Below are 22071 nucleotides of genomic sequence, written 5' to 3'. Positions count from 1 at the left end.
CTGGAAGACTTGGAGGACAGACATATGAGTATAAAGCATAAAGGTTCTGGGCTTGAAGTGGTGGAAAAACTTTTTGTCAAAAGGACAGGAAAAGTAGCAAAACTTGGAAAGGAGGAGAAAGATCTCCAGTAGTGATTTATTCAGGAGTTCATGTACAAATAATTATTCAATGTAAATTGATCAGATTACGAAGACAGTAAGCTGAAGCAGAGAGAACAGAAAGTGCCCATACATAGAGCTCCACAGTAGTTTAGAGAGGTGGGATTTGAGGGGATTCCCCAGAGGGCATGACCAAAGAGCTACTGAGGGGTAGGATGAGCTCTAGCAGGGTGGAATCATAAAAAAAAACAAGTGACAGTATTTTAAGAAGACACAATTGGTAAGATTTGTGGAATTTTTTTAAAGAGTGTAAGGAATGCCAGAGCTGACCTCTTGAATTAGATTTCAAACACGTTTGTTTCAGCAGTGCAGTGGTCTTACACAGAGCATCTGATTTATAGTTTTTATGCTTTGCCTGTGTTTCTGCAGAAAGATAGCATAAGCTCAGACACTGACCTGAGTATCAGGAAATCTTTGTGCTCTGCACACCTTGGTTGCTGACCTGCTGTGTGACCTTTGAGTGTTGCTTCACCTCTGTTTTTCTTGGCCTGCCCTGAATATTCCTTGTTCGCCATGTCCAGGATAACTATGCTGACTTTGTCTGCCCTAACTGTTCAGATAATAAACTCTCCGAGATCCCAGGCATCTCTTACTAAACGTGTGTGAAGCTCTTATCTCTGTCAGTGCCTTTTTTTTTTTTTCTCTGTGTAAATAACGGTAATATACGACATTTTAAAGGAATGATGCTTGTTTTGCTAGCACCTGTGTAAATCAAAGGTAATTCTGTTGAAACCAAAGAATTTACAGCAGGGAAAAAATTAATGTAAATGAGGTAGGGCTTAAATGCTGAAGTAAATAGGACTTTAAATTATTATTATTGCCCATTTCACATAAATATAATTTTAGAAACCAATATATTTTGACAGAAATATTCTGCCTGTCATCCCACAATGATTATACATATTTCAACTCATTCTCTGCTATAAAGAAAACTATTATTTTTTCCCCATTATAAGTCACAAAACATAGTAATTTTGTTGAAAATTTAGCAACAATACAATGAAAACTATGGAGTGCTTGCTGATACTTAAAAAAAAAAGCATCAGTCTTAAAATATTTGGGCCTACAGTTTAAGTTTTTGACAGTCTTAAAGCTTAATGTACAGGAGAGATTAGATAACTGTAAAGATGTAATATTGTATATAACCAAGTGTCCCTCATATCAGTAAGTATCTGCTGTATGTTCTATGAATGAGGTGCCCAGCTAATGCAATAAGAGGGGCTTAATTCTACCTCAAGCCATGTTACAAAGAATGCTATGAATAGAAACAGATTTTTTAAGACAAGACTTCAGGCATAAATGAAAGTGTGATAGCTGAACAATTATCAAGAGAGGGTTAGAAAAGACAAAGAGAAAAAGCAGCCCAATAATACAAAAAGCTGTAATTTGAAATCACAAAGGGTATTTTAAAACACATAATTATATTTGTATGTCGCATATTTCTCTACAGAACTATAAACTACATTGTAATTGGCCAGAATAAGTCCATTGCTGCATCTTTATTTCAATATGGTTTGTTTTGAAAACAATCTAAAATTAAAAACTGGCTGTGACTTAAGTCACTTTTCTATTAATTTGTAAATAAATTGAACTGTCTTTTAGGACATAGCACAATGCATTCAGTTTCCTTTTCTTATAAATGCCATATAGAAATATTTTTAATATTCTTCCCTGTGGTTTTCCACACCTGAAGCTGGTTAAGAAAATGCAGTCAAAATAACATTCTCAAATTTGTACTTGAAAATAAATGGTTATAAAGAAATAATTTGTTTTCAATGGTTTTGATTCAAGAAGCAATGGTAGTTTGGTAAAGGATGTAGGATGATATTGGTAAAAAAGGTATTTTGGAGAAATGTGGTATTTAAACGGTTGCCAGCCAAGTGCGATTTTTCTCCCCTCTGTCCTCCTAATGGCAAGCAGGAATAACAACTTAAGGCAACATAGATGAATAAATTCAAGTCTTACCTGTGAAAGGAATCAGATTGGCAAATTTTATGCAACATAGTCTCTCATTTCTTTCATTGTACCTTAATATTCTTCTTCATTGCTGAATTTTACCTGGTTTGGGGGTCTGCAGTTCTAAATGACGGGAAGCTGAGTTTTGTGTCCAAATACTGAAATTCTGAGGCCTCTTTTATACTGTGTGACTTAAGGGCTTTGTCAGGAAAGCTGTGTTTGGTTTAGCTTTAGCAGTTGAAAAACAATACTGTGCAAGTCTGTCTACACTTTTCCAGATGTTCTTACTATAATTGTGTTTGGGATATTACTGAATTCACCTTTTCTAGTTCGCAGTCTGACATCCATTGCTCAGAGCCATGCAGAAGGCAAGATTGGGCTAGGATGCTGGACTGAAGACAGGACATGGCTTTTGCCACAAGGATAGAAGGGGCTGGTAATATTTTAAATAACCTTGCCTGTTAGAACTTCAGTTATGCTTGTGTGTGTTCAGATATGCTCATGTTAATGCATGTGGAAAATCAGTACTGCAGTACCACATTATTTTGTATGTGCATACTGGAATTTCTCCATCTTTATGTAAAATGGAATTCTTACAGGTCATCAGGTGAGGCATTTCTTCAGGCAATGTGTGCTTTCATCTTCCACTGATCTCTGTGAAGTTGTGAGCACTATTCTCAGTGCCAATCAACATAAGATTGTTTATTTTAAATCACGTATATCACATACCTAGCTTTACAGGATGTACTTCTCCCTTTCAGCTCTTTATTGAATTAGCCTTTGAAACTTTGCAGTTCTGCTAGCTTTTAGATAATATTCACTCGGATATTCCCTTGAGTGTATCTTTTTGTTTTGTTTGAGTTTTAATGCATTCTACCGCTTGTTTGTTTACTTTATTCTTAATGGAAAATATAGTAAAAGCCTATCTTAATTCCTCCAGATATGTACAGATAAATCCAAGAGCTGAGCCACGTATCTTGAATATATATGTTAATAAACTTTAGGACTAAAGCAGAAACTATGAGTGAAGACAGGTAAATAAAACCAGTACACCATATTGTAAATGTGACCTGTGTGATATTGGTAAACTAGTGTTACTATTACTTTATTATTTGGCAATAGCATTCTCAGTCAGTACTGAATACTGAATTTGGTGGAAGATAAGACTGGTCTGTGTCTCCTCTGTACCTTTACACTCTGCTTTCAGGGCATCTGCTGGAGTCTCTGAAATCACATGTGATCTCTGGGGGTCATAAGAATTAAGTTAACCTTCCGAGACTGACTCATTCCCATGGGTCACAATGGCACGTTAGAGCCGTTGGCCAGATGAATCTATTGCAGTGCTCTGTCTTGATTTCTTGTATACACCCTTGTCCCTTTTCTGATCGAAGAAAGTTATGCCTAGGAGGTGTATTTGTTCAAGTGAAAAAGCTAGTTTAGGTAACTTAAATAACATATGTAACAAATTATATTACTGTAGAAGAGCTTTTCTCTGACAAACAGCAATAGTGCTGCGAGATCAGTTTAAACATTATTACTGGGAGTATTTTTGAAGTCATTTTTAGAGAGGCAATAAGGACCAAATAACTGTACAAGCACTGTGTGCAAGCACTGCTCAGCAATAGCTGGTGTGTTATCAGCACGGTTTTAGTCACAAATCCAGAACACTGCACTGTAGAAGCTACAGCTCCATCCCAGCCAGACCCAGCACCACATTATTACTATGGTACAAAGCACAGTAAAGCTTAAGATTTTCTGTCACTAATGTGATCTATGGCTTCATCCATAAGATCTGCACCAGTGCAAGACTGAAATCTAGGTATACATAGTTACAGTGCTAGGATCAGACTTCAGTCGGTCCTGGGGCTATTTAATTTTATTGTACTACAAACAACGACAATAGAATGTGTAAATTAACATCGTAATCACGAGAATAATTTTAGGCATTGACTTGGTCATATGGCACTACTTGGGGCCATTGATCAATTTGTGTCAATTCAAGGATCAGCTAGAGTCAGAGCACTTTGGAATGTGAACACCTTATTAATAGTATGTTGTCAGGGTCTGGGTATCACCACAGCTTGAGCGTTTAATTAAATATGACCTTCTAAGTGAAAAAAGACCTTTGTGTTTATACATCAGAAAACTGGCAAAAGGTATAGTGCTAGAAAGTGTTTTCATGCTGAGACCAAAATGGGAAACTATTATCTTAAGAATGAATATTTTCAGTTGTGAAAATAAAGTAAAAAGGCTTATAAGGGAGATATTTTGTAACCATATGCAATGCAGTAGATGTAATATATACTATATAACCTTGTGGAGTTGGTAGATAATGCAACAATTGCTACTGATCAAAAAGAACTGAGTACTTTATGCTCATGTTATTAGAATTCTAAGGTTTTGCAATTGCCCTGGTCTGACAAGATGTGTTGTAGAGTTACTTTCAGGAATTAATCGGGGTTTCCTATTCTAGTTGGCTGGTCCCACGGGAATAACTGATGGTAACATAGAAGTCAGGAAACTGACTTTACTAACAAAATGCCCACCAGATTTGACACAAAAGGAGAACAAAGAGAAAAGATCAAATCCTAGTATTGCTAGTACTAATAAAGGCATTGTTAGCATATATCAATACAGTACTAGAGTCATATTCTGCCCTCATTTAATTGCAGGCAGTTTGTATCACCGATGTATGCGTATAAGTTTAGAAACAAGCAATTCTGAAATACACAGTGGGAAATGTTTTAGTTTAAAATCCTACACTTAGATCCAGAATGCGTTAGATTAATTTCTTAATCAAAGAAGATATTTACTGCCTCCAGTATACTCACCAACAAAACCTGTGTAGGTTAACTCTTAGATTTTTGTCGTTTTCAGTTTGGAAGTGGTTCTTTGTAACTCTGTTAAAGACCTGTGTGGCTTTGATATCAAACATTTCTCTAGTAAAGCATGAACTGACATATAAATGAAATCACTAATAAGTAAGCAATTTAGCACATTAATATATTTGTGTATGACTGATGAGGATATATCAACTGAAAAAGCAACTTAAAATCATAGGGATGCTATAATTTTTTAAGGTACTTCGCCAGCAAAAAACATAGATCAAAACATTATTATTACAACTTAATAATGTGAAGAAGGCAGGATCAAAATTAGTTGGCTTCTGGGAGTCTGATTTGAAAGTAAAAAAGGTAGCCTTATTTATCCCATATGGTGAAAGCCCATGCTTTAGTGTATTAGAATTGCTCAGGGAAAAAAGGAATTGAAGTACTATTCACCCATATGTGTGATCTACTGTGATTATATATAACATTTTTGCTTGCATATCAAAATCTGTTAATTGTGATTTTCCTTGCTTTTTGTTTAAACTGCCTTTTGGGGTTTTTCTTTTTTTATTTTTTTTCTTTTTTGTTTTTTTTTTTTTTCTTTTTTGTTTTTTCTTTCTCTCTCTCTTTTTTTTTTTTTTTTTTTTTTTTTGCAAATTACTTACATAAATTCTCCAGGGTTTTTCTCATACGTTTCTTTCTGGAAATCTGAACTGAAAGACAAGCACTCTGTGTAGTTGCAGTTTCTGGGTTCCACTGTTCCTATTCCTATCAGCTTGCTCATTCATCATGAACCTCTTCTTGAGTTTGGATACAGCAATAAAATTTATCTAACACTATCGTAATATAATTGCCTGGCAATGACTGTATGTTATCTGAGATGTTCAAGTGAAACTTTAACTTTGTTTATTATCATGCTTATAGTTTGTCTGTGCTCAGCTATTTATCATTATTTGTAGTCTTCCCATGTGGCTTTATAGTTAATTTCCTTGATATTTTGATATTTTACACCTTTAAATTACACTTCCTCTTAGCACCAGTGTACAAATGTGCATCTTCTAGACTGCTCACCTGTGTCCGAGAGAGATCTCCTTATTTTTAACAATTGGAAGCTGATTCAGTTTGATTTAAAAAGTAAAGTCAAGTTTTTGTTTTTGTTTTTTTTTTCCCCCATTGTCAAATACATCTCCTACATGTAGCAGGAGCCAATTTACTGTTGGACTATTTCCAATGCTACAAAAACGTGTGAATTATCTGTGATTTTTTTTCATAGTGGATACTTTCCTACTTAGGGGTCTCTCCTCTCTTAGTCTATTTCCTTCTGTGAGCTTGGTCCAAATTGCCCTAACTCCCTGCCTATAACATTTCAACTTCCTTAATTCCTCTCAGCTCTACATACAAGATATTTTGTTGGAAATACTGTGGATGGAGGGACCTACACTTGAATTGGAAAACGATGAGTTTCATTGCACGTCCTCTCCTCAAATTTGTGGTAGACCAATTTTGGTTTTAATAATTACATTTTAGCTAAATACAGAAAAATGTTAAGTTGCAAAGTCATAGAAAAATAAGCAAATATCAGAACGGGATTATCTGTTGTGCTTTCTTTGAAATATATCAGCAAATGCTCTCTACAGACTGAATTTTGAATACACTAGAGGCTTTACAGTAGTTTACCCCAAATCCCCATAAACAGCCTTCATAATTCTGCAGCCAGTTTCTATAAGATGAAGGCATTCTGCAGAAAAAGAATTTTCAGGACTTTATCACCTACTGGTGAGAGATAGCTTAGTAAGAGGAGCCGCATGTATAATGGTCAAAATAAACCTTGTTCTCTCATTTTAAACTCAGCCAAAGTGTCTGTGTTGACAATTACAGTTTTGCTTGAGTCATGGAAATGGAATACACTTGGAGGATCTTCTGACAATGAGTTAATGCTCTTGTCTCTCAACCAACGACATTAAAATAAAATTGTCTTGCTCTGCTTTTGACGAAATGCTTTTGTCATACCTGCATAAATAATGAAACCAAATCACTTCAGTTATACAACCAATGATTTATACTAATACTTAGTTTCACTGAACCAGTGAACCTTAGGAATAGGAGAGGTAGAAACTTGAACTGTCAGGTCTTTGTTGTGCAGTTTGGCACATGTTGAGCTGTGGAAGGTATTATTCAAGCTCAGAAGTTGTGTGGAGTTGTGGAACAAAAATCAAAATCAGGTTTGGATTCCATTCAGCTTTCACTCAGGTCAACAAAGTCTTTTCAGCAGAGTGTTTCATACTGTTTCTTTTATTCTGGTTTTAAATAAACAAAGGAGAGTGGTCTCACATGTGCTGGATTTCTTTTTTCCCATTAACCACGAGCAGAATTTTCTGTGTAGTCATCTCTCTATTTTTAACTTTTCCAAGGTTTTTACATCAGCTTTACTAAATTTCAGTAATTTATTTTTACCACTCCAGATAGTGGTTCTCCTTTCCCATCATTTAAACCTTTCAAACAGTTTTGTTTTAATAGTAGTATTCTGTTTTTCTGAATTTCTTTTAGGCTATGAGCATCTTTCTTGCTTAGCTGTGCATACCACGTTGCAGAAATGATCATAGAAAAATTAGCTTTTATTATTATTGTCTTTGTCACTAGTAATAGTAGTAGCAATAATAAAGGCAGTTTAATTATGCAGCATTAGCAGCATCAGGCATCCTATCAAGCTCTAGTTCTTGCTTAAAACTAGCTAAAAATCTTCAACAATGGAAATTGGATCTAAAATTGAGTTTTCTTTTAGCACCCCTGCTTCAGACCTTGTCAAAGTCCGGGTTAAAGAACAATTGCAATGGTTCTGGTCTTGCACCTGATCTTCCTCCCTCTGCCTGAGCTGGTATTAATTCTAATATTATTAGTAATTGTTAATGTTTTATTTAAAGTACCTACTATCTGCTAAGAGCATTCTTGCAGAGAGACTGCCTGGCCTGGCTGGGCCTTCTGTACGGGCCAGCTGCTTAGAGAATACAGCCCTTCCTATGCAAGCCTTGAAAAATAATGCAGTGGACTTGTGTGCTCCGAGGGCGTGCTGTGTATGAGCAACAGATAACCAGTACTGTGATGATTTAGATTGCAGAAATTATATCGGGAAGAATAAGTAGCCAGGACAGTTTTGAATTACCCTGTCCTGGTGGGAACCAAAATTTCAGGTGTTGCATGAAGAGGTATAGCGGTGTATCTTCATGCAGTGAGGCATGAATAAGCTGTAAATATACATCTGATCACAGGAGAGCCTGACACTTCAGTTGTTATTTCAATAATGTTTCTGGTAGACTGGATCAGGAAAGGATTTTTAATTGATTCTGCAGAAGCTGCTTTTTCTTACTACTGATGGCATTATGGATAAAGCTATTTTGCTGAAGACATAACAAAAAATGTACCTGTATTTCACAAAATTTTCTAGTTTAATGTATTAATTCCGATTTTGTGTTCGAAATACCATGTTATTTAATAGTAGAGGATGTATCCTATTGAACCAGTTACACACAATGAAGATAGTTCCTGTCTAAAGGAGCTTATTCTAAATGATACTGTGTTTTTCATAGTGTTTGCACTTTAAGAAAAATTGCAACCGAGTATTTTTTGCTTGCACCTTCCAGGCTCTAACCAGAGAGTTACAGCACAGCGTACAAGAGCTGAGAACAAAAATCAAACAGGCAAAAAAAATGGGAGAATTGAAAGCATGCACAAAGAGTCTTTCTCAAGAGTCTGTTCAGTTGGCAGCATCTATTCTTAATGTTTCAACAGCTGATCTTGAGGAGATATTAGAAGTAGAAGAAAATGAGGTAAGTTACTTTAAGGACTCTTCACTAGAAAGGGGTACGTCAGAAAACGCTGTATCTTTTTGTTCTTGAGAAAAAGGATTTCCAGGTGAACACTAGAATTTCATTGTGCAGCAGCATCCAGCACAAAACCAACAGAGCAGTTGGATTTGAATAAAAAGGTCAGGTTAGAGATTCATAAGGTTGCAAGACTTTGGGTGTGCATAAATAAAATATAAATATACTGTTTTGAGCATGTAAATGTGGAGACATTATTTGAAAATCCTTAGTAGTTTCCTTTTCCGTGAAAGTATTTGGCAGGGTTGCACATTTTAAATAGACTTCTGCATTAATGAAAACAAAATTAGAACGTGTCTTGCTGTGCCAAATTGATTCTGTTGATGCTTCCTTTCTTGTATTGTGATACCTATTAAAGGTATTCCTAGTAGAGACGTGGTTTCTGGGGGAATCCAATGCTTTTTTTTGTTGATTCTAACATACGTTTTACTATGAAGTATTTTATAGTGTTTCATCAAATCACCCTTTATTAAATATATAGTAATCTGATTTCATATCCAGATTTATTTAAGCCTGATCAAATAATACACGGAAAAGCCTATAGGCTTGCTTTAATAAGAGTGTCTAGGAGTTGACCATTATTGGGCTGTAACTGTACTCTGGTGATGACTCAGATTTAGCCCTATTGGAGCTTTATATTACTGAAGTCACAAAAGAGAGTTTTCATGCTGGTTAGTAAAGATGCATTGTATGTATATGCACTGATATGGATTATATTCATGAATACAAATAAAATGGACCAATCTCTAGCCTATTTACCAATATCGGTACATCCTGGTAGAGAGACTCACTTTGTCAGAATTGTTCCATCCTTCTCTTTAGAAGTAATTTCTACATGCTATGTACTTCGTTGTAATCACGGTCGTGAACATATGTGTAAAACACAGAAATATCCTTAACTATAGACAGAAAATAAATTTAAAATGCAGGTGATGAATTTCCACTGAACAAATTTTAGATACAAATTCCATTTATCAGTGTGCATACTCAGGGACCTTTACATTGAACTTGTAGAATTTACACATAGATCATATGTACAACTGTACATTCATGTGAAAAGAACATGCTGCACAAATTTCTAGGGACAATGAGAGACAAGGATAGGTTTATAAATGTGACAGAGCCCTCACACTTGGTGGAAATGCAGCAGATAACTGATTTTACAATAGTTCCCACCTCCACATGCTGTTTATTTAATGTATATGCAGGTACACATTTATTGTTCATTATGTTCTTCTCAGGTGGTGTCAAAATATTGTGTCTGTTATATTTCTTTATTTCTAGGAAACAGTGAAGGCAAAAAAGGAATTTGAAAAAGATAAAGAATGGCTGCAGTATATACAGAAGCTTCTTGAAGCACAGGTGCTAAATTTACATCTTCCCTTAATGCATTATAACTTTCCACTCTCAGTAGCTAAGTGGTTTTAGGTTGCAATTAATCTGTTTCACTTGTAATTATGTTTCCATTGATGGTCCCAGACTATACTGTGAAAAGACAAGGTAAAATCCTTGTTTTGTAGCATTTCCTTTTTATTTCTTTTAAAATAAGAGTCACTGGATAAAACTGAAGAGATGTTAGCCAAGGATTCGTGATAGCTAACTTAACAGCTGAAACTGGTGAACCAATGCTGGGAAAAACAGCACAGACCTTGGCAAATGTGTTAATTGAATTATTGAGACAGTGTGTAATGCTTGCAAGAGTAAGAAGGATCCATTCTCTCATACCTCTTAGGAAAAAGAGATTTTTTTTATTATGTGCCTTTAAAGTTGGTAGTTGATATGGACACCTGAGGAGTTCATGGGTTTCAGTGACCTTTTACTGTGGACCTGTTTCCAGTCAATTCATGTTTTCCTCATAGCCAGACAGCTGTTTATTATCGTGTCTTCCCGCATTCTCTACAATATTTTCTACTGAGACCTCGAGCAGCTTGTTAGTGGGAAGTAAATATTGATTTGGCATCCTGTCAATGCAGAAAGAATGAAAAAATTTCCACCAGAGGCCCCTCAAACATTTTCTTATCGACATTTTCTGGGCAGAGAGGAAAGCTGCATAGAGGATGACAAGGCTGAGACTAGCAGAAATCCCTGAGGGGTCCATTGAGACTGCCGCTGTGACCTGTGTGATACTTTTTCTTCTCTTTCAAGTCTTTTTTTTAATACACATACAGTCTGCTGGGATGCTCCCCTCTTGTAAGTGATCAAGGGCAGTTTATTGGCAGGTGAGAGCCCTGCTTTTCTACCCGTAGTCAGCTTTTGTTTGGACATCACTGACAACATACACTGACTCTTGAAACTTTTCCGTTATATTTGAGTTGTCTCCTTTATTCACATGATGGGTAGCTGATGTCTGAAAAGAAATAAAATTTGATTTATAAATCCAGTGTTCTTAATGCATATTCACTAGCAAGGGTCCATTAGCAGTGTAATTCATTTCTGTTAAGAATGTGAATGACTGAAAATATTTTGAAAGCCATTTCAAGGGAACAATCACATCCAGATTTATATATTTTCATCATTAATAGCTTTTGTGCTTCGATTGTGTCCTATGACCAGATTTTTAAGAAATGACAGGTTTTTTTCTCTTCCATTATCAAAACTTAGTATCATTAAGACTGCTTAATTGCTGCAGTGGAGGAGATAGAGATATCAGTTTGCTTTTACTGTCTTTGTGCGAAATACTGGCATTTTAATTCAACCTTGTAGTGTTACATGAAACTCAGCAGTAAAAGCACAAATATTTCTGTTCACAAAATAGCCTTAAGATTTTTTTAAAAAATCTTCAAATTTCAAAATTCTATTTATTTTATGGACTCCAAAATTGGAATCATATTCAGGAAGTATGATGGAGAATTCTTACTCTGTTTTTTATCATCATACTTTGGCAGATCATCACAAAATTTTAAGCAGAGTTTTATCACTTCTCTTCAGCTGATACAGGCACACAACAAAAACCAGGGCAGGGATAGTGAAGGGTTGTCGAGTATGTAACCAATGATACTAGGATTGCAAATGTTAGCGGAGGATAGAGGATCTCATTGCTGTATCAGTTTGTGTACAAGTTAATAGTGATTTTCAGTGATTTTTGCTCCATCTTGTGGGGTTCCTCAGGAGGAGCTCTGAAGGTAGAAGTAGTTCTTGGCAAGCTGACCGTCTTTACAATTACAAGAAAATTAGTGCTTTTTGAAAGCAGCCAGCTCTGCTTTTCATTGCTGTCCATGCTAAGTCACATGGATGGAAATTGATGGTATTTCTTGGTGTCTACTTGGGAGCAGCTCACAGAAGAATGCTATGCCCTTTAAAATGCTAAACTCGTATCTTGTAGAGAGTTTGGTTGTGGTTTCCTTTAGTAGGCATTGCTAATATTTCTGATCAGAACAGACTGCCCCCTTAACAACAGAGGCTGGCAAACTGTGTACCCGTTTGCGTATTGAACAAAAATGCAGGCTTGCCCTTTTCTCTCATTCTGAGAAAATGTTCAGTTGAAAATTGCATCAGAGCACTTAATATTGCAGTTTGATATAGTGTCTTTTTGTGCCATTGAGCCAGGACTTGGAACATAATTGCCCAACAGTATTGATTTAATTGCCTAGGTTTATTTGTGGACTCCTAATTATTGACTGGAGGTAAATTTAATGGAGAAACCTTTATGAACACTGGGAAACTGCTGCTGTTGCTGTTATACATAATGAACTGCATCATATCCCTTTAGATCATTCTTCAAGCTAATTTTATCCCGCTGTGACAGTACGATAACATTTAAAATGTCATAGACATTTTATTTTTATTACTGACATACGCCATTTTACTGGTGCATTAGAATTTTGGCGGGGACTGAGGGAAGCACTAGTTGCTTTTTACTGTCATTTTATAGATTCCCCTAAAGTATAATGATGAAGAATAGCACACCTCTGTTTTACATTTCATCTGTACCTTTATTTTCCATACTCATATGACTTGAAAAAGTCTGTCAGCTTTACAAGAATGTTAATATTTCAGTGATAAATATTTTTTCATTCCTGAAGCTCACAAACCGCAGCCAGAGCTTGTGTGTCCTTATTTTACCAAGTACTGTAAAAACACATGTGAATAAACTACCCCACTGCTGAGAAGCTTGCAGTTTGATAGACATCTCTGCATCAGTATGTTATTATGCAAATAAGAACCATATAATCAAAAAGTATAGTCATGTTCTGAATTACACAGACTAGGTAAAAATAACATATTGTCTAAACCTACATCTTGAATGGCCAATACATGTTTTTTCAGTTGCCTTTTTGGATTGGTGCATTGACTTCCAATGACTAGAGTGCTCTCACTAAAGTATAAAAATGAAACATTTGAATAAGTGACATTGGGATAAAAGGAAAAAGGTTCTCTTGCCCATGAAGAACCTGTATGTGGAGAGGCTTCATGGGAGAGCATGCAGCTATCTGCACAGGGGTAGCTGAGTCACGTGTACAGGTATCAGACTGATTATCCATTAGGGATGGGGCATGGGAGAGAGAAGCTGGGAGAGGTATTGCATTATAGACCATTGAGTTTTTAGCAGTTCATGGTGTTGGGGAGAGAAGGGATCAAGTATGGTTATCTCATGCATGTGGCTTTACAGATTGCTTGGCAAGTAATGAGGCTTTTATCTACTTTATACATCACATCTGGATGTGTATGTCTTATTATTTGAACCTGGCACAGTATAGTAGCACTCTCTTTTTATAATCATAAAAGCCCCACACAAAAGAAAAAAAACCCAACCAAGCAAAAAACAACAACAACAACAAAACACAAACCGCCACACACAAAACAGCAACCTTCTCTAGCTTTTCCTGTCATAGGGAATTTATGTAGCTAAATGGTGACTTCTTTTCACATAGCTTAGAGAAGATTTCTTGTACAACCGAAGGCTTTCATTCATTGTAACTGAGTGTAAGGAACAGCATCTTAGAACACTCTGGTAATAAATTTGGTATGTGAGTAGAATATGTTATCCCAATCTAGGTTGTTGCCTGAAGTCTCCAAGAACTATTTTTTAATAAAATAGTAATCATCTGCCCAACTCTTCCAAGCATTGAACCAAATGACAACATTGATTTAGCATGTCCCTTATCAGATGTACAGCAGCACTTGCCTACCCTCCTTCCTCACATAGGTGTTTCAAGTACCTGCACCTGGAAAAGCAGCACCAGCGCAATCTGAACCATATCCTGGGCACCACTAACATGGATATCAGACCGTCGGAAAGTAACCATGATTTTCTTGTCATTACAAGAATAAGAGCTCGGTCCTCTGCACTGGCAATCCTTTGCAATATAAATCTATGTTTTATCTCATGCACAGAAAAAAAAAACACATTACATCACTTGTCTTGGACTGAAAACAGCAAGAAATTGCCTTTATTACTCAGGATAGTAATACAGACAGGCACATATATCTTTATATAATCACATATATACGGCCATCACAAAGCAGAATGGACAAAGAACAATAGTGAATTGAAGCATTTCTCTGATTTTTTTTTGTAAACTTTGACTTCTATTTTATAATGAAATTAGGAGGTTTTGGTCATTATAATCTGGGGTTTTTTAGTTTTATTTCAGGTTATTCTTTATGGTTCACTTAATCAATTTGAGGCAGTTCTGCAGTGTGTTTGGGCAAATTAATAATATGATGATCCATTTGGAGAGATTTAAAATAGGTGTAACTACTAATTTGTGTATTCCAGAAATTAAATACATTTATTTTTTTGTTAACACATTTCAGATTTTGTGAAGCAGAGGCCAAATAATGTTGTACTCTGTGAGTGGAGACACTATGTCTCATTAGAGTAACAACATTGCCTTGCATTCATTATGAGTCTTTTCACTGACAGATCAGTGTATATTTATGCACTTGGTGCTGAGTGAAACTCAGTCATGTCGTGTAAAGTCAATAAATATTACTAGCTTATTTTTTACAGAAGGGATCTCAGAAAGAAGTAGAACTCAAGGTCAGAATAAATAGATGAGAGAAACAGAAATAATTACCAGCATTCTTGACTCTTCTGGATCATGTTACCCTACAGTTACATGTAGATATCTGTCTGTTAGGCTGTGTAAGAAATACACCATTTCATTCATACGACTTTTTAGTATCAAAGAAGAAATCTGTAATTCTGGTAAAGAGAAATATTTTTAAACCCACATGTAGTTTGTGCTGTCAAATTTTCTGAATTTATACAAAGCAGTTAAATACTGCTTCTCTTACAGCCTACCATAATGTGCTGATTTAGGATCACTATCACTGTTAATGCTTGCTGTTCAGATAAATTGGTTGTGGCACAAATAACTGGAAAACATTTGAAGGAAGTATCATTCTGTATTAAAATATATAATTATCAGTGGTATAAACAAGCTTTCACTCCTTAGGTGTGCACTTAGCACTTGCTGAACTCCCAAAGCCTTCCCCAAGCATATGGCAGGTTTGGAAGCTGGGATGAATACTTTGGAGTAGAGACATCTTCAACAGTTGTGAAGTTCTAGGGAGAAATGTAGCAGGAAGCTTCCCAGGATAGTTACAGAGCCATCATTAAAAGTAAATCTGACAGGCTTCTATTAAAGATTAAGACTGTAGAGATCATCCAGTTCTGTGTGTCTGTATGGAAAGAAAACCAGATAAAAACATATAGCACTTTCTCTGAAACCAACAAATGCTGAAAGAATGACATAACATTCAACTTTCAAATGCTCTTGATTTAAATTAATGATTTAAATTGAAAGAGTTATTGAAAGATCACTTTGCCATGACATGGAAGCCAGGGAGAGCAGTGAGCAGCAAGTAAAATGTAGCTAGAATGGTATGAGCCAGAGGCATCAATAAGAATCCATTCATCTCAGGCACAACATTAAGGAAGTGAAATGTATCAGAAATTAATGTAGTCAAGCTAGGCAAGAAGAATTAGAGACTTTGAGGTAATGGTATAATGTTCTCGTAAAAAACAAATTTAGATGAGGAGAGAGAGCAATTAGAGTGAACAGGATGCTGGGGTCAGTGTTTTTAAAGCACAGTAGCAAGTAAGTGTCACAGAATTTCAGATAAGATTATGTCTTATATTACTCAATACATTTGTGCTTAGTGAATTGGATCCATGTGTTCCCCAAAAAGTCATCACAATAGCATACAGGAGAAAGCTGACCGTTGTAGATGACTACTAGAAAATTCTTACCATAGACAAAAATATTTATAAGAGATGGAGACACGTCTGGCCAGCAAGTACCAGCCCTTCAAAACCCCCTTTCCTGTACAAAAGGGGAATAATGCATATTATCGTCCTTTTCCTGTAACTGCAAAGTGACTGTTGAGCAACATGTAGGGTTTCCATTACAGTCACTTCATGATAGATGCTTGCTATTAACAGGATTTTCATTGCTACCATTTTCGATTTTTTTTTTCCTGACTTGTTAGTAATTATAACTATCAGTATATAAATTAGTATCTATATATCAGTTCAAACATTAGACCAGCATTTGTATTTGATGTCCTTTTATGTCTGGGGTTTTCTGTTTGTTTTGTATTCTTTGTTTCATATGTCCAGGAAGCAGGCAGTACTCTGTCTGGTATAAGTCCCATATGGTTTTCTCTATAAGATGAAGTATGGAGGTGAAAATATAAAATCAGAGCAGCGATACTCAGGTGTGGAAGTAGAGAGTAGTTCTAGATAAAAAAGTATTGCTTCGAACTGCCGTTGTGAAAAGCAGAGGAAGCTGGTGACTGGCCTGCTGAACCAGCTATTTTACCTAATTTATTTCTGGTGGCCTTATTAGAGTGGAATTTTCTCTCCTGATATTAGCATCAGCTGTTACTTCTGGTATTGGACTGACCCCTCAGTCACTGCTGGTCTCACCAGGAGTTCAAGAAAGCTGACAGAGCTCTGTGAAGCTGACAGAGGCTTTCCAAGGGTGGAGGAAAATTGTTCAGCTGCTTTCCAGCATACAGTGCACTGTGCCATGGCTGTGAAAGAAAACCTCTTTAAGCATTAAAGCAATGACAGTAAAAAATATACCAAATCTCATTCTTTGAAGACATTGGTTGTGCAAATACATATTTTGTATCAGAGGAGATATAAAAGAGTTTTTCACATTTCTCTGTGAATATGTAAATACTATTTTTTTGTATCATGTTTTAGAGGAGCAGACATTTGTATAATATCCCAGTCAATGCAACTGGAGCTTTTGGTGCTTGGGGTTTGGTTTTGTTTTCCTTTGTTTTTCTTTTTTTTTATTTGTAAGTTCTCATGTGTGAGTCTAAGGCAGTTGCCACAGCATTAAGGGCTGTACTTGTAGTTCTGTCTCACCCTCCTGAGAGCAGTGAACGTACAGTACCACTTCTGCATGCCCTAGAGTTGACTGTAACCTCTTATTGATCAGCTGATTGAAGATAAATAGCAGAGATGCTGGTACTGCAGTTTACATCATTAACATGGTCAGTAAAGCATGAATTGTTCAATAAGGCGTTTATCTTTTTTCATTTTACACTGTTCTTTTATCATTTTTATTATAGAGAGCAAATTTTCAGACATTAGCCAGCCAGGTGAACTTTAAAGTGCACATGTGTGCATGTGTAGTAGCTGTCAGAACTAAGTGAAATCTAATGGTTTAAAAATATTTAATACATGTTTTTCACATGAAGGAGTAAAGTTCAATGATCATTTTTCTTACTATGTTTCTTTTCCAGTTTCCTTTTGCCTCATACTTAATGGATGCCATACTGGAAAAATTAAATGAGAAGAAGAAACTGGTAGAAGAGTACACTTCTCTCATGAAGCACACTGTATAATGTCACTAAGACCTGTCTTTGCAAAGTGTGACTAAAATATGTGTTCTGTTTCCTCAAGTCTTTCCTCTTCACAGAAAGAACTGTCAATATGCATATTCAATACATAAGTAGAAACTGTGAACTAATTAATTGTTGAATGAGAGGAATTAATTACATTCCTATTTAGAAAGAAGTGTGGTGGTTGATTCCTGAAGACAATTGCTGCAAATCAATGCAAATTTAAAAATTATTTTCCTTTAAATGCATTAGCAGTGAGCACCAGTGTAGGTTTTGTAGAGAGAGGATGTTTTTGATACAACCAATATGCATCTGTGCAATTCAGCAAATACAAAAAGCAGCTAAGTAACTCCTGGTTGTACTACTGAGAACAGTAGGAGTAGGATTTATGAAGGAACTGGGAATATAATTGATATTTTGAATACCTAATTTCTTTTAGTTACTTGGTAAATCCCAGCTTTATGATAGATGCTACCTAAAACTGTATGTTTGCTTTATGTTGAAAAAAATGAGAAAATGTTGTAGAAAAAATGTATTTAATGTAGAGTAATATTCCTGGGAAAAGCTGTATTTTCTTCTACGTTAGAGTGTATTGTGTACAATGTATTTAATTGTATTTTAAAAATTCAAGAAAATAAAATAATTTCTAGTGTGGGTTTTTTTCATTAGTAGTCCCAGTCCTCTCTGAGCTAACACCAAGCTGCAAGCCCTCACTTTTCATGGGAAAATGGTATAGAGTTTTCATCAGTTGTCTTCTTCACATCTTTGACCTTAAGAGTGTGTATTCCTCTGGACCAATCCACATGAAAAAAAAACCAAAAGACCCAGGTTTCTGAATTCATGTGGTAATAACATTTAGCTGACATATATGGCTCTTCATCTATGGATATCAAGTTGTTTTACAACAGATACCATTATCGTTGTTCATACTGAGTGAGGAACCAGAAGATCTCTTTGGCCTAAGATCACTCAACAGTTGACAGAAACAGAAAGGTTTTCTGCTCGTCAGTCCAGTACTTTTCTTAGGATGTCAACATGCTTATTTTTGGTTTATGGAGTACATTATTTGGTGTCTCTAAGAAAGGAATGAGGAAGGGAAGACATCACAAAACTTCTACTCAGTTACATCTGGTGACAGCAGGGGCTTGAGAGAATTTTTATTGGAATTACTGAAAATCATGCAAACATATTCCACCTACACCTCTAAATTAAGATTTGAAACTAGCCCTATACATAAAGAAGAAACACATCTTTAGAAGTTGTCAGCCACCACCTTTTCCAAAGCAAGAAATAAGGGGCATCATATGGAACTATCAGGTGACATTTTCAAAGCAAGCACAAGGAAGCCACTCCCGTGCAGTGGGAACAGAGCTGTGGAACTATTTGCCTCAGAGTTTTACTGAAGCTAAAAATGTACATTGTCTCTAATGCCAATAAAATTGTGCTAGTAAGTTTTATAGATGATAAATCCATCAAAATACATGGAAACTGTGCTCATATGATTTCCAGCAATTCCAGCAAAATGTATTTGAAGATAATTTCAACATAACTTCTGTTGCTGGGCAATGGGAACAAAAGCTCTGTGAAGATTAGCCACTTTGTCTTCATTTCCGTGCTCTGCAAGACCTGCTGGTGCAAATCTGATTCGGTGCTGATCTTAGTGCTTGCTGATCTCTTTTGCCTTAGTGAAAGAGCAGGGAACATCGGCTAATTCATGTGGAAAACAAAGAACTTTTGGGGATGGTTTCCCAGACTAGTACCTTTTTCCCATAGCTTAAACATCTTGCTTTACTGGCCCTGTGCATTTCTCTATCTCCTGGGCACCTGGGTATGGGGAAAGCTCTCTTCTTGACCAAACAGTAAACAAGAGCAGTGAATGCTGCAGAACCAAATTATTATCTGCTTCAACTGAAGAGAGAGAGTGTGCAAAACGAGATCCTTAAACCCAGACGGGGCTAGAATTGTCGCAGTTTTTTCAAGTATTGGAAAATACAGCAAATGTTATTTATTTGCAGCTGTTTCCCTTGTGCATCACGTCACAAGAGACACAAAAATGCTCTACAAAAAAAGTGTAGGCCTTAAGGATGGGATTCATTTTCTCCTTCTTTTGAAAATTATCAGGGCCAAGAAGTCTGATACACTTACTCAGCCAAAACATCGTATTTGGGCTCTACCAAAACAAGTTCTGCAGGATGTAGCTCAGTACAGATGCATCTTCACCCAAGTCTTCTGCACTTGTCCGCCACTGCTCTGATGAGACTTTAGCTCCTTCACGTAACTGTTCACTTGTTAAGGAGTGAACCTGAAGAGCTGCTGCCAGGGTTTGTGCTCTGCCCAAGAGGCAGATGAGGAAGGCAGCGAGTCGCTGATGGCAGCAGCACAGCGCCTTGATCAAGTGAGCAGCAAGCTGGCTACGTGGGGACTGCACAGACCCTTCCCACAAAGGAAAAAACTTCCTCACTCCGTCCTGCAAAAGGCCTCTAGAAAAGATCACTTAAAGGTCTTTTGACTTATCCTGTTGTCACAGGCAACAAAACGGCTTCATGTAATAAAAAATAAATTTATTGGCAATTAACAAGATTTTAATTACTGTTTCTGGTATTGAGAAGGCAAACAAATAAAAAAGTGCTCAGGGCAGTTCCAGAGCTGGTCCCACACGGGTCGCCTGCCAGCTGCACCCCGTGCCCTCATAAATGGGTGCTTTGTCCCTCCTGCCTGTGCGTCAACCTGGAAGCCTTACCACTAGGCAAACTTTAAGGAAAGGTCTCAAGTTTGTGCCTGGGAAGAACATGGTTAAGTACTTGATATAAATGTTGGGGGGGAAAAAGATTAGAAAAATCTGCAGTTTCTGTGTTATTTTAGCTACCAAACAGCTACATCAGGATTTTGAGTGGGGTGGCAGTCTTCAGCCTGCTCTAAGCAAACAGTCCATGGAGAGCTGCTCTGGAGACCTGCCTCCTTGCTTTGTTTGTAAGTCTTAATGTGTGCTAGCTAATATAGCAGCATAGTAAAATAAATCCTCATAATAAATCATAGCTGCTATAGTGTTGCTTTTCGAGTTTCTGAACTTAGAAATAGAAAATATAGTCCATTTCTATCATTTGTGCTGTTCTGCACAGAGAAGCTGGTGCACACAAGGCTTCTGAGCCAGCAAAAATGCAAAATGAATGGTTGCCGGATCTGCTTCTTCAGTCCCTCAAGCAGCATGTTTCTGTCTGGTGCTTTCTCTCTAATGCAGATGTGTAGAAAGAGCAAGAAGAAATCTCTCACTATGTTTTATTTGCTACACCAAGTTGTTCCTTCTGATGCAGAGAGGATTAACCTAAATGGTGTATTTTAAGAAACGGTTTTAAAACCCTACCCCCAGCTCTAATACCTTGCTACTTTGGCCCCTCTGAAATGTAAAAAGAGAACATTTTGAAAACAGAAGCATGCAGACTAAGGGATTCAGGTCGGTTTGGTGTTTCTTCTGTGGCATTCATCACTTTGTTGGGTCAGTGGTGTGTCTTTTGTCTTATAAATCAGCTTCCAGCCTCCAAGAACACCAAGCTGGAGAGCAGGGCTCAGGTTATAATTCACTGTCTCAGTTGTGCGGTTACAATTCTGGATCAGCCTCTTTGGGTCTAGACTCATCCTAGAGCCTGGGAGCTCAGTGTGTCCCTTGCTGTGACTCAGGGGTGCCTTCTCTATGGGAAAGACGAGGTCTGGACATTGGTGAAATGGCTCGAGCTCTGGCCTTTGACCTTCAACTCCTGCCTATAGACAATGCCACAGCACCCATAATAAGAAAACATAGGTGGCTCTAGCAAACCAGTGCAGGTAGCAGTCATGATCCCACTCTTTAAAGACCATGAAATATCAGTCATCATCTACTTATGAAATTCAAGAGTAAGTAACCTTATCTGTTCCTCTTTGTACATTGTACTGAACAGGGTATTTTGAGTCACCAAGCAAGATTTTTCCAGAGGAAGAATACACACGCTGTCAGGTTCATCCCTATAAAAGCCTCTGAAGTGACTGGTCCGGGGTTGGAGGAGGGTGGTTATCACTTGGGATAAAAACACTGTCTGCTGAGTACCTCATTACTATCCTAAAATTATCAGGCCTACTCTGGCAAAGATTTTCTTCCTTCCTGTATTTTGAATCATGTTAGGTACAGTTTCTTGTATTTTTGAAGGAGTTTTTTAGTACAGTTTTTTTAGGGTGAAAATGGAACTTAAGTACCCCAATGAGAAAAAGGAAAAAACCCAAATCCATGCGTTAGATTTTATGATGAAGAGGAAGAAATAAAACAACTGTCACTACTTCCCAGGTGCTCCTAATATTATAACACCACTAGTCTTTCTGCAAACTTTGCTGGAAAGGTTGCCAAGTACCTTTCAAGATGTTTCTTAATGTTTTAAAGGTTTTTCACTGAACTTGTATAATTTTATATAAACAAATGA

At 36.7% G+C, this 22071-nt stretch overlaps 1 protein-coding gene across 5 annotated transcripts in view; it reads left to right on the top strand.

Annotated features, from left to right (window-relative positions):
- The window catches only part of CNTLN (centlein), a 192648-nt gene extending 174357 nt beyond the window's left edge, over positions 1 to 18291 (top strand). For all 5 annotated transcript variants that reach the window (XM_082075481.1, XM_082075486.1, XM_082075485.1 and 2 more), the window contains 3 exons: positions 8582 to 8767; positions 10106 to 10183; positions 17528 to 18291. In XM_082075481.1, the coding sequence (XP_081931607.1) occupies positions 8582 to 8767; positions 10106 to 10183; positions 17528 to 17629 (366 nt within the window). In that variant the 3' untranslated portion in view covers positions 17630 to 18291. The remainder of the gene's footprint in view (positions 1 to 8581; positions 8768 to 10105; positions 10184 to 17527) is intronic.
- The last annotated feature ends 3780 nt before the right edge of the window (positions 18292 to 22071 follow it).

This window comes from Streptopelia decaocto (genome assembly GCF_964273445.1).
Source record: "Streptopelia decaocto genome assembly, chromosome: Z".
NCBI classification, from domain to species: Eukaryota; Metazoa; Chordata; class Aves; order Columbiformes; family Columbidae; genus Streptopelia; species Streptopelia decaocto.
This window is presented reverse-complemented; position numbering and strand designations above follow the sequence as displayed.